Source organism: Beta vulgaris, chromosome 8 (assembly GCF_026745355.1).
Source record: "Beta vulgaris subsp. vulgaris cultivar EL10 chromosome 8, EL10.2, whole genome shotgun sequence".
In the NCBI taxonomy this organism is placed as follows: Eukaryota; Viridiplantae; Streptophyta; class Magnoliopsida; order Caryophyllales; family Amaranthaceae; genus Beta; species Beta vulgaris.
In genome coordinates this window covers 56,634,350-56,653,090 of record NC_079209.1, presented here as the reverse complement: position 1 = coordinate 56,653,090, position 18,741 = coordinate 56,634,350, and the positions used below count along the sequence as shown (strand labels likewise).

At 33.5% G+C, this 18,741-nt stretch overlaps 1 protein-coding gene across 1 annotated transcript; it reads left to right on the top strand.

Moving 5' to 3' along the window:
- Positions 1-3,242: 3,242 nt before the first annotated feature.
- Positions 3,243-9,517, top strand: LOC104902062 (hypothetical protein). Its single transcript, XM_010689726.4, has 4 exons — positions 3,243-4,312; positions 8,460-8,624; positions 8,716-8,767; positions 9,053-9,517. Exons 1-4 carry the CDS (start codon positions 4,044-4,046, stop codon positions 9,140-9,142), a joined length of 576 nt encoding a protein of 191 aa, XP_010688028.1. The 5' UTR covers positions 3,243-4,043; the 3' UTR covers positions 9,143-9,517.
- The last annotated feature ends 9,224 nt before the right edge of the window (positions 9,518-18,741 follow it).

Here is an 18,741-nt window from a genome sequence, read left to right as displayed (position 1 = left end):
ACAAAATTTTAATGGCAAAAGGAGGATGCCACGTGACGTATAAATGTTGTTATGCACATCTTTTAATATATTTGTATAGATTTTAGAGGGAGGGAGCACACATGTCATTTGAACGGACAGTGACCAAGATCCAATCGTTATGTAACAGATTGAAAGCTTTTGCTTTAGGCAAATATTTCAATCATATGTTTAGAGGTTTATTTTATTTTAATATGATGATAAGTGTTTGATTAAACTCATAGACATTGCGTTATAATAATGGAGAATAGTTTTATATGCACAAGAAAATACGTAGAAAATTATTATTTTAGGGGATGTAGAAAATTAAATTAATAGTTAATTATATATAATATTTAGGGATTTTTGAATTGTTGACGGTTTTATTTTTGTAATTTTTTTTAATCTTTTTCAATTAATTAGGTAGTCCCTTTTTCTATTTTCACTTTTTTTATTTTTCAATTAAAGTAAGTAGTACTCTCTTTTTTTTCTTTTTTCTATTTTTTTTGGTGTACTATCCCTCTTGACATATAAAATAGAGATTAAGGTAAGAAGAGGCAAGCCTTAAAGGATGTATTAATAAACAACAACTTATAGACTTGTTTAACTAGTTTTTTTTTCCGGACGATGCCTCAGGTCAGTTGCAACAAACAAATATGTTATTATCTTTTATTTCATAATTTATTTTGCTATTTTTCGTATTTTTTGTCTATTGAGAAATTGAAAAATTCATGTCACGACGTGATAAGTAGAAAAATTGAAAGTTTTGAGTTTGAAAGCAATACCTTAAAAGGAATTGTGGTAAGAGAATATGACATCAATATTCTCTTGTAAGTTACGTAATAAGAATCTTAAAGATGTACTTACTCCATTTTTTTTAATTGCTACATTTTCCTTAAGTGATTGTTTCTTTTTAATTGCTATATTTTTCTTATTTGGGGTACTTGGCTCACCATAAAGTTATATTTTATATTTGCTCTTCTCTTTTTCCACCCAAAAATACTACTTTTTTACTTTTTCTCATTATTTTACATTAAATTGATCAAAAAGTATATTCCAAAATTGTTAAGTCTTTTTAGTTAACTACAATTATAAGGTTTTATTACATTTTATTTGGAATATTAAACAACAAAATCATAGTGTATTGATGGTTAAGCTCTTATTTTTCATTTCAAAGGTCACGTGTTCGATACCTTACACTTACAATTTTTTTAAAAAAGTGAGGAGTACACATGCACATAAAGCATTTGCATTTGAAATTTAAGAAGAGTGTCACGTGGCACATAGACTTTCTTCCGCACGCTTTTTAATATATTTGTATAGATGATTTGATAAAATATAGAACTAGTTAGCTATCTATGCTTTAAACCAATTGACATCCGCCACAATTAGTGAAATTTTGCATAATGATATTTATATATTCCTTTGTAGTCGCATTTACAAGTACAACTGACCCAAACACAATGTTATATTATATATATGCATAAGATGAATATAAGTTTTATTTAGAAAAAACTCCTTGCATTAATGGCCATCATATGGCTTATGCTTGATTCCAACAAAACAAGCATTAGTATTCCAGCAAAGGATTGTACATGAACATGCATCATGTATGCAATCATCAAACATGACTACAAATACATTAAAAAGTTAAACAATTGTGACCATACACTCCCTATTGCGCTCTTACATACCCAAAAGTCTATGCCTAATTTAGTACTAATAATAATTAACAAAGATCACATGCTCTAGCCTAATTTAGTTTAAGTCTATTGTCATAAGATGTGGAGAATATATAGCCTTGCATGACTTAGCAACCTGTCAAGAGAGAACCTAGGTTCCATCCCTCAAAATATTCTTGGGATCTACACTATAATTAGGTTCTTCATTATATAAAAAAAATATTGAGTGAAATGGAAAGGAAATAGACTAAGTACAATTGCTTCATATATTAGTAATATAATCAATTGCTTAGATGTTTCCTCCCTCTTCGAGTTTCTCTCCAAAAAAAAAAACATTCAATAATATATGTTTCATATATAAGTAAAGATAAATTATTAAAATGAATACATGATTCATGTAAATTCAAAGTGCTATAAATAAGATAAAAATGAAGAGAGTATATAAGTTTAAATAAAAATTTAATTATAGAACATGTTCCATTCACCTAATAATATGTTAACCAATTTGTATCTCTATTATATAAGCCATAAGGAAAGGGGGAGGATCGGAAGACGATGCCCCATCTGAAAATAAAAAATTATCCTGAATGATCTAATTAATGGAATGAACAAATTACAAAAGAAAACAATTTAAGAACTCTATCACATTTCAACTTGTCATTCTAAACAAATTAAAAATGGTATATTTATATATCAAATACTTCAATCAAAAAATTAAATGGATAAAATATCTTGACCTTTTAATAAAAAAAAGAGAAGATGGTATATAGGATGTTAGTCTGAAAAGTCCGAAACATTCACTACCTTTGATACTATTTAATTCAGTCAACCCAACTCATTATTTTTGTTTTGCTCAAAATTCATTTACAAAATATTAATATTAGAAATAACTTACCACCTTCGTTAGATTTGTACATTAGCAAATGAATGAGTATCTAATTTCATCTATCTATAGTCTTTTCACATTTTAAGTCCAATCATAAATTAATATAATACGGATGTAGTATATAATAGATAAAAAGTTTTGAAATTAAAGCACACATCGCGTGCATACGAGGCTAGTATAATAGAAGTTATCACGAGGCTTGCCAAGCTGGTCTTTCGCAAAAAAAAAAAAAAAAGAAACCTATTTGGTGAGAAATCCTCGAGCAAAGCATATGATCGGGTCAATATTTGTGTACCAAAACCCACAATTTCAAATATGTCAAATTCTAGCCGAATTTTTTAATTTGAGTTGTTCAAGGCCCTTTTATACCAAAATCAAGTCGGATCAAATTCTTTTCCCGATATATTTGGAGTGCACGGGTTGGATCATTGTTGATCACCTCTAATTTACACATAATAAATCCAATAACATATTACTCTGTCTATGATTACTTTTATTTTCTATATATTGATAAAATAAATATTCAATATAAACGTCAAAGCGATTTAAATTGAGAAAATATAATACTAATATCTAGTACTCTATATTTACTTTGTGTCTTTTTCTCCCAAAAAAATCTAATAAGAGTTAGATTACGATTTACGTCAATGTGTGATGTATTATATCCCAACAACTCTGAAATTGCACCAAAAACTTCCAAGTCCCAATTTGTCTAACATTCTTCCTAAACTACACGAAACGAATCTCCCAATTTATATCTTCTTTAGGTAAACGGCGCAACAAAAAAACAATTCAGTCACCTTCAATACCCCTTTTCACTTGTGAGTTGTGAGAGAAGAAAGACTTCAACTTTCTCTCTCCTACTCTAAATAACAGTTGTCCCAGTGCTGTCAGTTGGCTTCCGTTAATGACTGAAATCAAAGAGCCAGAGAAAACCAGCAATTGGGTTTTCTTAGAACACAAATCTACAACTGGGTTTCTTAATTTGAGCTGTAAAAATTTGGTGGGTTGTTAATTTTGAGGGTTTAATCTCAAAGTTGCTGAGTTTTTTGGTGTTGAAGATTTCTGGGTTTTTCTCAATTGGTTGTTTTATGACATGGGTTTTGTTGGGAATTCAGTTTACCACATGGGATTTCCTTTTTGGAGGTAATGAAGCAAAGTTATTGTTGATGGATTTTGTTTAATAGTTTAATTTTTCATACAGTTAATTTCGTGTAAAAGGGAGAAACTTTTTGTGATTTTTGCCCTTTGATTCAATACACTTCAATTTTATTGTTTGTTTAGTCTTACCTAAACTTGTTAGGTAGAGAATTGTTCTTGGAAGTAGTTGAGCAGTAGGATTGATTTGAGTAGAAGTATACTTTAGAAGTTTAGAGTAAGTTTTATTGGAAGAGATTGATTCTTGTAGGATTCAGAGCAATTTTTTTTTGGTGGGTGTTGTTGCTGTTTTTGAACTCTTAATTTTAGCTGTGTAAATCATGTCTGGTGGAACACCTGTTGGGACCCCTGTTGGGGCTAATTTTATGAGGCAGAGGCATAGCTGGGGTTATGCCTCCGGTGGGGAAGATCTTGAAGATGATGCGTCCTCGAAACCAATGCCTCCGCCTCCTTCGATTCCGAGAGCTAAGACATGGATTGAGATTTTGGAGAATGTTCTTTGGATTGGTTCAGCAGTGTTTATCATAATTTTTGGTGATTGGCATTCAAATCTTATCTATCTCCTTTGGCACGATGACCGGATTAGAAGGTAATTGTTTGCCTGAGATCTCATGCTTCAATTCTTTGATTCTTGCTTGTAATTGTCGATTTTCGATGTTTATGCTTTGCTGTTGGATTGTGGAGTTGCTTATACTCTTGAATCTTGATTGACTTTAATTTAGGTTATTATATGATATAATGTAACTCACTTTACTTTTGAGCCTCTTGGCTTCAAAAGTATGTTATGGATTTGGCTTTTACTTGTAGATATAAAAGCTCCATATTTGGTATTTCTCACAGCTGTCATGTGATCAAGGTTTTGGGAGATGCTTTGATTGCTTCTAATACACAAGATGTCTTTAGTGTGACTTTTGAGCATTGACTAGGACCGTTTCTAGTATAAAAATATCGTCATGGATAACTATCATTTATTCTTGTTTATAGAATTAGAAAAGGAGAATACAGTGAGAAAGAGTAAGGTTGAGGTTTCGTGGATGTAATATTACTCAGTGAATCTAATGTATTGCCATGATTTTTACAATGTATACATAGAGTAAACATGCAATAGGTTCTTGTCAGATTTCACGATGTCTACCCTGTATATGTGGATGGTATATGGTGCATGCCAAAACTGTTTTGAGCGGTTTTATGTACCACCCAGTTTCTGGGGTGATACTCCAAGACAGTCTAGCTGTGTTTATCAGGCCTGCTTTCACCATAGTTAGTTGATAGAGCCATAGGGTATTTTATCATCAAAATTGCCATGTAATGATGTAAATATGAAATTGAATGCAATGGAAGGAACTGCATGTCTGCACCTACCCTATTGCAAATAAAGGAAGACAAGGAAATATAAGTATTTAACTATATTTGTTGTTGATGTATGTTAAATGTATGTGAAGGTGAGTTGCGCGATGGTCTGAGGTACATGACAATATAAAGGTTCTTTTGTATATAATTTACTTCATGTAGAAAGAGAACCGTTGTCTATGCTTTTTTTATGGCCTTCTGCTCTCAAACATGGGACCTATGTGTCTTGACCAACAACTTAGAGTTTCTAGATGATGTAAACTGCTGCATATCAAACTGCAAAGTGGTGGAAAACTAACTTTTGCTAAATCTGGGATCATGACTGTGTCTCACTCTTAAGTCTTGAATACATATTGCTTCAGAAAATATCTCTATCAGTTCCAGTAGTTGTTAATAGTCTCTTTGATAAGGAGAAACAAATGAGGCTAGATTTCAAGCAAATCTAGTTAGAGTGATGTTGACTGGTTCTTTTATTTCCGAGGTAAGAGTTGTGGACTCCGGGTTCTTTTTTCCTTTTTCTCATTGTTGATTTTTTGGAAGGAACTGAGGTTCCAAGTGAGAGTATTGGAATATGATGGAATTTGGTTTATTTATGTAAAGTCATATTTCTTTCTTGGGCGGTTTAGTGAGCTTGCAAAACTAAATGGAGATTGACCAAGCATGGATCCTATCTTCTGAAGTCCCTATTTTTGCTACTTTTCCACTTGACCATTGGCAATAATAATGGTTGCTTCATCAAGTTTCAATGCTTTATCACATCTCCTTCTAGAGATTTGTAGGGGAAGAAGCTGGTAGCTACATTAAGGTCTTGACCCCAGGCTACGTGAGGCAAAGGGTTGGGTATACAACCTTCCATCCTACTTCTTGTCTTTGTGACTGCCTGGTGGTTCCTTTTCTTCAATCTTTCTCAACTGAGATCTAGTGCTAATTCTTGGATCTTATTCCTGCATGTTTTCTCAGTTCATTCCTTTGTTTATCTTAGGTTCGTGATGATGGAACAAGGTTCGGAAGTCGAAATTTCTATAGTGCTATACAAGAGAGATTCTTTTTTAAGTGTTCCAAACCCTTTTCTTAGTTCATTATTAGCAAATTCCCAAGCAAACTAAAGGCAAAAGATTAGAGGGAGGGCCTAGTCATGCATCAGTGATACAGGTATCTGAAATGTGTCGTGTTAATTGGTGCTTAGACTCACCTGTGTTATTGATGACCATACTGTTCAATAACATATAAATCCTAGAAAAAGAACACGGGGGTACCCTAACATCTAGATTGTGGATATATAGGTGTTGTTTGGTGAACCAAAGAATCGAAATTTCCTAGGAAGTTAAAGAAGGTGTTGTTTTTGGTTGGCAAAATATGGAAATTAGAACTTTGTAGGAATTTATACTTCTCACAAAGTGGATGAATTTACTTACCTGAGCCTAGGTCAGTGTAAATTCTCATGGGAACAAGATTATGCATTTCCTAGGAAATACAATTTCATGTGAAAGCTAACTTCCTAGGTAAAATTACCTCCTATATTGTTCTAAACAAGCACATAGTTTCACTTTTAATCTCAAAGTGGTTCATAAGCATCAGAATTTAGTTTGGTGTTTCATACTCAAGACATCTCTCAGATGGTAAACTCACCTGGTCAACTCACCCTGTTCTAACTTGCATTTGGTTTTCTGCCATCTGCTGTGTTCCACCATGCAGGCTTTTCAAGAGACACTGATTTCTTCTCTTCCTTAGCTCCCAAATTAGGAATGCAAATTTTCTAACCTAATAGATAAAATGGAATCATTTCTTGTTGCAGAGATTTAGAGGAATGAGCTGCCGTGCTTTCTTAGCTCCAGGGTGTTCCCTCAAATTATGAAGGGTATTTTCTTTGTCATGGCCCCACATTTTTTTTTTTTGGTGAAATAGGGTCTGTATACATAAAATAGTCATGGAATTAAGCCTACTACAATCCGAGAGATGAATATTCATCTCTCACATCTTGGCCCAATATTGAATAGGGCCATAGTTTGAAGATACGGTTTCAGTCACGGTTGTGGTAATGGTCACGGTGATGCGGGAACGGGGATGATGTTGTTGTCGTACCGCTGAATATCGGCTCAAACCATGGAATATCCATGAAATCCGCCTGAAATGCGGGTTTTTGACACCTTTACGCTGCGGGTAATACCGGTTCGGTAGATTTGAAAACCTTTACGACACGGGCGATACGATACGATGCGGCCTTGTTTTGACACCATGGATAGGGGCTTTCTGCTTTCCAGAAGGTCAGTAGTAGGTGGTAACCCAGATGAAGAATCTGATTTTCATATAATAGCTAAGTCAGAACACTTGGTCACTCATGTCCGGCAAGTATTCGAGTCCAAGTAACATAGATTCTTGATGGTTGAAATTGCAGTGGGATCCATTGTCTAAACAATGAAATTTAGGGGAAAAATTGACTGAAAAGATGGCCTTGCTTTAGGGATTTGTCAAGCACAGTTTCAACTAATACCCACCCCCTCCCCTCCTGGAAAGGGGCATACCATGTTCTGGAACTTCCAAACTGGTATGTGATACATGGTAAAGTGGTTTACCTGAAGACTACTTTAACAACTTTGGTTTGCTAAGTACCTGGATCTCGTATCATGTAACTGAACATGTCTCTTTCGAGGTGACATGACCGAAGATGAAGATAAGTGTGTTGAGTATGGTAAAGGACTGGACTTCATTCTGGCTATGTTGCATACTGCATAATAAAAGCCTGGCTTAATACAAATTTGGTCTGCTTATGTGGCATGAGAACCTGAGGTAATGGCCTAGTGGGTGGGTTTGTGCGACATCTGGGAGGGAGAGAATGTAGAGACACAAGTTGGAAGATTTACTAGTGTAAAAGCTTAGCACAAGTACTATGTAACATGAGAGATCAAAGTCTCATCCAAGTAACATGACATCTTTAGTCCTCTGTAAAAGTTGGCCTCTGAACTAGTTAAATATTTTTTGAGGGGATGCCTATGCTTGTGAGCTTCAGTTGTCGGTCATGCTGCCTTCATAGCATATGTGCTTTTCACTTGGCCATTTCTCTGTAGCTTGGTGATAGATGGCGAGACCAGTCATTGATTTACTTTCAGGACCACTTCTTATGCATCTCTTTGTTGCGTGGAACATCCTTTTTCAAGTTGGGTTTCTCTAACATGCATTTTCATCTTTCATGGAATAATAATTACGCAATGCTTATATTCTCTGTTTGCCTGACGCATTTCTTTCCATATACTGATGGCCGAAATGTTTTACTCTATAAATTTATATCAATTGTCAAAGTCATTTGCGGCATAATAGTGTGTGTTACCCTGCTGAATATATTGTCTAATCTCTACCTACCTGATTATTTTTGCTTTCTGAACCTGCAGGATACCTCTATACCTAGGATTCGGAGGTGCTGTTTTGAGTGCTGCTTATTTCTTTTATACGAGCATGTCATTGTGGGGTGTCAGAAAATCAAATGAGAATTGGGAGATACTTGGTGCATCTGCCTTGCCATTGGTTACTCTGCTGGGCCTAACTTCCTTTTGCCTGTGAGTACAATACCAACTTTCGACATGTTCCTGAAATTGCTCTTGCATATGTGCTCCAAGTGCTTGCCCTCTAAACGTTGATCTTTTGCAGATTCACCTGGGCTTTGTGGCCGATTTGGAGTTTCTTGACCCTACCTCTTGTGGTATGCTAGATTCTTTCTTCACTATGTTCCTCATATCTACTGCTATGGCCTTGTTCACTTCAACTAATTAATCAAAAATATAGTTTGGTAAAAATGAGTTCCTAATCTACAAAATGATTTTAATCAATACAAATAATTTCAGTTAGTTCATACAAATAATATCAGTTAGTAGATATATTTTTTATAAAAAAATTTCCAGTTCAGTTAAATCAGTTGAAGTGAATAGGACTAAATTAGTGACAGAATTAGCTCATCATTGATCTTTTGTTCGTTTTCATTCTACAGTTCACACTCTTCATGGCTTGCATGGTTATATCACCATATTTAATTAGCGGAACATTGAAGCCACAGTCTGAAGTACTCCGCCTCGATTGATGGTTTATCTTTGAGAGTTTAAGGTAAATTGCACATGGCGAAACCAACATTACAACCTACTCTATACCGGGAGGAAAGGATGATAGAAATCTGTGTTGATATGTGTTTCTTTCTTTTTCTATGATGCAATTCTTCCCATGTTGGTGCTAACCACTATGTTGGCTTTGTTCCGATCTTCACATGTTTGCGTTGTATTCTTTTTACTTGGCCAGCTGATTGAATGAAGAAATTAGTTTAAAATAGGCCAGATCTCAGTGAAGGATTTTGTCGTGTGGTCTTAGCACCTCCTGTAAAGTATTATCAAATGTAGGGTGGTTTCTCCATGTTTTGAGAAGGTTATATTGCATCATTGGATAAAAATTGCAACATATATAAAACTTGGAGTCGAGCGTTGATACGCCAATTACAGCAATCAGCTCTGAATCGGATCGTGGTAGCATATCTCATTTGTCTAAACATATCTTGTCAAAATCATGACATATACTAAATCTTCGACATTGTTTGCCTCATATGTATACATGAACATGTCATTAAACAACAACAACAAAAAAAAAAAAGATTACCTTATCTTATTTCTATAGGAAGAATTTTATATGCTTTCGCATACATAGTGTGCATATAAGACTAGTAATTTTGTAATGAAAGTCATATCAGCTTACCTCAATTTTTTCTTTTTGAACAAAAAAGAATGGTAAAAAAGGTAGGGCTGGCAAAAGTAGACCCAATTTGATAACCCGGCCTGAAAATTCCGGGTTTGGGTTGAGATTTTCGACGTGCAATAAAAAATGGATTGAGCTAATCCGACATGAAAATATAATGGGTTAGGTTCAGGTTGACTTTTTGAACCTGAAAATAACTCAAATAACTTGATTTAGAAATCGGGTTATTTTCAGGTCGGGTCAACTTGAAATTAACCTAGACTTTCATATCTTATACCACCTATCTTTTTTTATTCTTATTTGTATTGGGCCAAGTCCATTTGTTGAATCACCTAAATTTCATTTCAAGTCATTAATCATACTTTCATAACTTAGTGTGTATATTTGAATTTCATTTCAGGTCAATTTGGGTTGGTTTCGGATCAATTCGAAATCGGTAAGGTCGGGTTTGGGTTATGATTTTCAACCTGAAATTAGAATCAGGTCGGGTTTGGATTAGGGATAAGTGATCTGAATTTCTGAAATATAAATCAAATCAACTTCAAATTAATCCAACTCAACCTGATTGCCATTTCAAAAAAAAAAAAATCGAGGATACTATGGTGCTTCCATTTTGTTTCAAATGATGACCTGCGTTGTTTGCATAAACGCAAAACATGATAGTAAAGCCAAAGACAAACTACAATTAAGTCTTCAGTGCACTCCAGGCCCAAGGTTTGCCAGTTGCCACTTAGCCCCAAGGGGTTAAATTACAAAGTTGACCGTATATATTGGAACTACAAAATTAGCCTTATTAAGTTCTCTAAATAAGGATCTTATAAGCTTTATACTTATGCTAATTAACTAGAATTTTGACAAGTAATCTAACTTACAAAAGGATGTTGGTCTCTTGTTAAACGGTATGACTTAATATATATGGTTCATCTGTTTATCGAGTTTCAAGAAATAGTGAATGGTCTTATCAATACAAAAACGTATTATTTTTCGGGAATTTTAATCGCGCTTGTATTTATCATTGTAGTAGTTGGGTTCACTTAACCCTTTCTCATTAATGGACTCCTGACGTATACGAAGGAGTGCAGTTCGTTCGAGAAATTCTTACCTCTCTATCTATCTCTGAGATGTTTGGATTTTTCAAAACTTCATGGACATGTAGAAGAGAAATGCTTTCCTACTCAGACCAAGATACAAGTTATACTTGTTCAAATAACAATTAAGATGAAGCAGGGTCGGGAACAAAGAATCTCTTTTTTTATATCTATTTTGCAAGTTCGTTGTTATAGGTAGTTCCTACAAAAATCAGACTAATAGTGTATACTTGAAAGATGACGTTTTTTCTTTGAATTGGATTATCGTATATATATTGAATTAATTGGTATATGTTGACAATAACAACCTTGTAAAAAGAGTGTACACAAGACAATTATCTCATAAATTACTCTTTTTCTATGATATAACATTAGATTTATACCAATAAATAGGGGTGTAAGTGGATTGGACTGGATTGGACTTTGCCAAATCCAAATCCAGTCCAAAGTTTTTTGGACTCGAGAAATTGAGTCCAAGTCCGATCCAAATATTTTTTGAGTCCAGTCCAATCCAGTCCGATAATTCTTTCTTGAGTCCGAATCCAGTCCAATCCACTCAAATTATTATATCTTTTTTCCCGATTTAGATTCAATGATTCACAATGTTTTTTGAGATGCTTGAGCATTTGACATCTGATTCAATTATCAATATCCACAAATTAGATTGAAATCCTAAATTAAAGTAAAATACTATGAATAAAAAGTTGAATTAGATGCTTATCTTGATCTAAGTTGAGAGGAAGCAGAGAGACTGAGAATTAATCTGAGGGAGAAATAGAGAATGCAAGAGTCGAGACAGCGAGGTAGAAAGAAAATAAAGAGTCAGAGGAAGTGAGTAGTAAGGACTGATGAGTGAAGTGAGATAGAATTAGTCGGCTACTAGCCTACTACTGTAGTACTGCTAGTATAATTTACTTATTTAATAAATGAAGCTAAGTGCAATAGTCTGGCGCCAAGTAAAATTGTCTGGCGCCTGTTGAAATATTTAGAGACGGAAGGTTGAAAACTCCAAAATTTTAAAAATAGTATCAGTTTTTTTTAATATATACATTATATATGTATTAAATATATATTATATATAAAAATATTTTTAGACTGGACTGGACTTATTGGACTCCAAAGGGATGAGTCCAAATCCAGTCCAAAAATATTTGGACTCGAAAATTTAAGTCCGAGTCCAGTCCAAAAAAATTTCAGTCCAGTCCAGTCCGACAAGTTTGGACTGGACTAAATTGGACTATGGACTTTTCGTAGTCCGCTTACACCCCTACCAATAAACCATATTAGACCGTAAATTTATCACCATTTTTTCAATCGATGGTAACATAGTAATCTCGTCATTTTAGTCAGCTAAATTAGAACAATAGCTAAAAAGGACGTCACCTTAAAATGTTTGCTAGCTAGCATTTTTCTTGAGAGATTGAATAGAGAATTTTCACGTAAGAAATATGTTCTTTCTTATGGCCTAGGTATAAGGCTAAAAAGTCTAGAAGTATATGCCCTAACATATTATTAGGATGATGATTCAAATTGTAGGTAACATCCTGAAATTTGGGATGGTACTTTATTGAACTACCATCTCTCAACTGGGTAATTTAGAAAATTTGACTAGTCCATCTTTTAATTTAAATATTCGGTAAAAAAAAAGTTCTAAAACAACTGGAATTTTTTTTTAAAAGATTTCTAGTACCTAGGAGGATCTACATTATTCATTTGCTTATTTTTTGGCGGACACGCAAGTTAGTTAATCATAGTTTATTATTATATTAAGTTGATATAATGTTGTTTAGGACAAAATGTCGCAGTACTATTACAAACAAAAAACAGAGGGAGATATTATACACATTAGGAGAATATATACAATCAAAGAATTTCAACGGACCACGCAAGCTAGTTGGAAAAATAGTTTATTAGATTTATCATATACAATCCATATACTCATTGCTTAGGACAAAATGTCGTACTCTGTCTGAAATAGAGATGGCAACGGGTGAGATTTGGGTCGGGTGAGCCATCACCCGCATCCATCATCCGGTTAGATTGACTCTCATCCATCCATTCGTCACCCGCTTTACTCATCACCCGAAATCCATCCATCCATCACAACCGGGTGATTCGGGTGGGTCGAGTGATTAACAGGTGAAAAATCTAAATATCAAATTTAGATTATAGCTATTAAAAAAATAATGTACCCAATTTCCACCTAAACTTTCCAAAATCATAAATAAATATGTCGATGTTTTAAGCATAAAGAAAAGGTGACGTCGCACCATACAAGTTTTAGGAAGTCGTTTTCACAATAATAAAGTCTCGACAACAATACTTCAACAATACGAGTTTGAACAAAAAAATTAAACGGATGGATAATGGGTCGGGTGCTTAACCGGGTGGTGGATCGGGTGATGGGTGGGAAATGGTCACCCGCATCCTACCGGATCCGTCACCCTGTTCATCCGTCACCCGGTCTTCATCCGTTTATTACGGTTTTTCACCCTTTATTTAAACAGGGTGGAGCGGGTTACTGGATATCCACTGGATAATAAGGTGCTATAATTTTAAGTTATTTCATATGATTAGTGGTGCTTGGTGGAAGAATTTAAATAAAATTTAAGTTCAAAATTTGACTGAAATTGAGTTGGAATAAAATATAGCATGCTGAATTTTTCTTTTTTTTCTTTTTAAGCCTAAAAAAATATTTCAACCAGTCATACATAATTTTACCAAACAGGTTATGTAATCAGCTAAATTATCAATTTCAGCACCTTAACAGTTTCATCTGCTACCTAATCAGTTAAATCACCTTATCAGTTCCAGCTTCATTTCAGCCAGTATTGCCAAACATAGCCTTAGTATTATCTTACGATTAATTTATTTACCGATACTCTCTAGTCTCTATGTCTCAATTTTGTCCAGAGTAAATTTAATTGTCAAACTTATCAATCTTTGACTTTATTTTGCTACGATGGTAGACATCGAATTTTCGTCACTTAATAGTTTATCGGTTAATCATAACCATATTCACCTAAATATATAATTTCAATATATTAAATTTTAATAATCTATATTATAATATTAGTATGTATTTAGAGATAAATGATTAAAGTAATAGAGCACGATTTTGGACGATGTGATATATTATATCATAACTTATTGTGTTACATGCATAATGACAAAGACTAACAACTATACAAATAATTACATAAATTTCATATCATTATGTCAGTTATTTTATATCATTTGAGTTGTCTTAACAAAAAAACAGTGTTCATAAATTGTTATACCATAAATTATGATGTACTAGTAAATTAAACTTACACCCAAGATTGTAATACAAACTACACACAACAAACATTTTCCTAATGTTTGTGTTGGATCCTAATCACATTGAACTCACATGTTTTGGTTTGTTCAAGACATGTTTGTCTTGTTTGATTGGAAAAGAATTTAGCAATAAAAAGGACGTGTAGAAAGAGCAAAGTTATGCTTATTGTGGGTGGGAGAAAAGATGAAAACACAGTTATCTAAATTTGATATGCAAAAGAGATAAAAAAAGTTTTGGGATTGGAGATGACCAACATTGATAGACTACCTTAGATTTCCCATCAATGCATTGATACATATATCATATATGGAGTAACTTGCACTATCAGTCTTTCGATTGCTACTTGTTTGGCATTGGAATATTGGATAGCGTGTTTCTTTTGAAAAAAACGAAAAGATGTGTTAATTAATTCATCAAAATTTGTTTATCCAGAAATTAGTAGTATTTAGTTAATTATAAATATACTAGTACGTTGCTATGGCCAATGTGTGTAAGAATGTTTGCTTTGTTTCTCATTATAAAAAAATTTGTTTTAGAAGTAATAATTGGATTCTTGCACTAATTATTTACTAATTTGATTAAAAAATTTACTCATTTATAGATAGTAAATGTTTTAAGTAAATTATTACTAAATTAGTCACAATGTATAATTTCAAAAGATCGAATCAAATTTATGAATGTATTGTAATGATCAAATAAATGATATTTATTTATAGTTAAAGTTGAGCCATGAAAGACACATAAATAAAAAGTCGTTATAAGCAATGCCCATTAGGCGATAATACCCCAATGCTTTTATCTATATTTCTATCTTAGAAGGGTTGCGCTAGTTGAAACACGCGCAGCCCTTCTTGCTTAGAAGGGTTGCGCTTGTTAAAAAAGCGCAGCCCTTCATAGTATGAAGGGCGCATAGGCTGCAACCCTTTTTGCTTAGAAGGGCCGCGCTTTAAAAGCGCAACCCTACTTAAAAAGTGAATGGCTGCTATTGGAAGGGCTAAGCGCAGCCCTAAGAGCCTTTTTTAGCGCAACCCTTCCTTATTTTTCCACTAGTGGATACCCCAATGCTTTTATTTATATTTCTATCCAGATTTTTCCATTGCCACCCTTCATCAAGAGCATGTTTTTCCATATCCATGTTTTCTTGCTCTTGTATGTTGATACTTCCTACATTTTTTATATAGGTAATAAATAGTGGTTATAGATTTCTAGTAATAAATTATGTCATTTTATAAGAATATATCTTATATCATATTCGCTATATGTTTTTTAATTTACACACTTTATTCTTTGACACTATTTGCATATTATACCTTGATCATCAATTGCTCTTTTTTTTTTGAATTGCTCTTTATGCATGACAAATATAGTCATTTTATGTGAAAACTTATTAGATTTTTTTAGAATCTGTATATTTTAAACATCAAATTTTCATTATTTGTAGTTAAAATAAAGATGGTCAAAATTCTACATTGACAAATATGAAGTCAAACTATGTTAGAATAAAAAGATCTTATTTTATCGTTTTCACAAACACTATATTTTTTTTTGGACCCCCACTGGGGACCTGTTGTTAAGAAGAAGGACCCTACTAGATCAGTACCTCGTTCAGGTCAGTCACCCCAGCTACACAGGTCAATGCTTGAGAGTAGGGGATAATATAAGGGAATCCCTACTCCCAAACACAAGTATGTAGTGGGGTTCGAACTTATGATCTCCAAGTCACAAGGTGAGTTTCCCACCACCTCCATATTTTTTTTAAAAAAAGTTGGTAGATGAAGGGACCATTGAACTGACACCTCATACAAATAAAACCAATCAAGTTTGCAGGTTAGACTCCTTGGAAAGAGGGGATGGTAAGGGAAACCTCACCCCTTAAGCCTTACTTGGTTCCCCCACTTCCATATGTTATCAACCCAAACAATGTATACCAAATCGTATATAGTAGAGATCTATCATCCTATCGATGATTGACTAAAATCTTGTTTATTATCTCAACAATATATGATTAAGCAAAATCTTACTTCGCCACCATATCGATCGTAGAGAAAGGCTTAGTAACCAACGGTTTGAGTCCAAAAAAGACTCAAACACCCAAAATAAAACACAATGGTACCATTATAACCTGACATTGGTATCAAATTGTTATCAGGACTGGTACCAAGGTATCAATATTTTCGGAGAATGGTACCATTATAACCTAGCATTGGTACCAAGTAAATGTCAGCCACACGCGCGTGAAATCTTCCAATGCATAAAATGACCAAATTACCCCGTTTGAGTCCCCTAAGAGACTCAAACGGTTGGTTGCCAAGACAAGCTCATCGATCGTAGTAGGGTTTCACTTTCATACAATGTACTACAATGCTATGGGAGAGCTAATATTTAAAGGTACATGATTGATGATTCAGTCGTGTTTTTCACTTTATATTTCAAGAATTGATAGAAGTTAGATTTACTCATTGCCATATTTATCTGCCAACAAGGTTCTTAAGCCCCCACAAGCCACAAACTAAAACAATACCCCTTAAATGCTGGCTTTTTTATGGTATTTTTCCCCCTTCTCTCCTTTCTAAAATAAAGTAAAAGATTGATGTGAAGTTTTGTGAACCCCACTGAAGATGACCAATCAATATCATACCATGATCCCAACCATCTTTGGTTCCCCCAACTTGCAAGTTGGAGGGATCCTACTTCCATCAAACATATGAACCTCTTCAAAGAAAAAGTAATATGCTTTTTGTTTGACAATGTTTGCAATGATCATGATTATGAATTATGAATTGTTAAGTGCTCTTAAAATATAATCTAATTAAATGGGAAAATAGTTTGTTATCAAATAAGATAGAGAAAATGAGTTTATAATAAGTTTAACTATTAAGTTAGTTAAGATATTGTTTTATGACTATTATTTATTTTTTTATATATAGAATTTAGTGTTATTATCGGTCAAATTTGTTGAGGGAGAGATGGTAACTTGGGGGAGTACCACCTCGAATTTCAGGGCATTGCCTAGGGTTCGAATTCGCATCCTAATCATATGTTAAGGCTTATACTTTTAGGTTGTTTAGCCTTGTACTTAGTCTATGAGTTGGTGTGCCTGCAGTCTAGTAGCCTAGCAAGGATTAATATTCGGACCAATTATTTTCCCTAATAAAAAAAAGTTCAAATTTGTTAGCTTAACTTAGGCTTTTGGTTCCACCCCAACAAGAATTTACTAGTTAAGCTAGATATGACATTTATAACATTGTTGATTATTGTTGCATTAACAACTAAATAGTATTTCATGTACAAGTACATCTTTAAGCTATTGTTGGAAAGTTTAAATTTGTACACTATAGTTCATAAATAATATACTTCCTCTGTTTTTTTTTACTTGCCGCAGCTTGAATTTTATGTTTGTTAATGTATAACTTCAAATATTAATATTTTTAATTACAAATAATTAAAAACTATAAAAAGTAGATATACGAAAACTTAGATTGAGACAAATCTAACAACATCGCACATGAATATACTTTTTCTTTACTATAAATCATCAAAGATAAGCCAAATCGAGTTTATGAATAATGTAAATGTCAATTGCAAGTAAAAAGAAATAGAGTAAATATATACATTGTTAATTCAAACTAACTTTTTAAGTTTTGACTCAAATCAAACTCTTCAATAGATACTTTTGGATGTAATAATCCAAAATTGTACTAGAGAAGATTAAGTTTGATATTTGCTGAGGAAACCGGCCATTAAGGTATTCATATATTAAAAGTATAACTGTTTGTCATAAAATGTAAATTAAAGTTGCTTACTCGTTGATTATCAAAGTAACTTTACTATATTACTCTAAGTGAGTTAATGACCTAGTCAAGTGCTTGGCTAAAGAAAAAGTGTTTGGCTAAATTGAACTCAAATACTCGAGTAACACCTGATGACATTTCTTGTAAGTAACTTTCCACTAGTATCTTTTTCTTCGTTTTCCTTTTTTTGTGCAAGTATGATGTATCCCTACCTACCTTTGTTTTGTAATGGAATCTTCTATGGTAGCTTACTTAAATAATATCTGGGATTGAGGTGTCGATACAATACAAGCTTTTTTATACTTAGTACTAAAAATTTATGTTTAATAGGGGGATAAGATTCGAACTTATGACCATCCAGCCACATTAACTCTTATACATGTGTAGAACGAATTATGACTTACCCTCAATAAGAGCCCTGCCATTCAATTTATATGAAAGATAAGTTTACACATATTTACATAATTACCTATAGGTATCCATCATTAAACATAAAGGAGCGAGATTTGAGGTTATGATGGTAGCTATTACATCTCTCACGATGGGTTTGAATGCAGCAACCAACGGTGGAAGGGACTAAGGGAGACGGAGTACATAAGCAAAAGGTCGAAAATGGGGGTTTAAGGTAAACTCTGAGTGAAGACACCCTTGTAAATTGTGTATACTGTTTGTATATTTTAGTATTATTATGGCTTAAATATAACTATATTATAGTTGACTTGAAATCGAATCTCGTCTA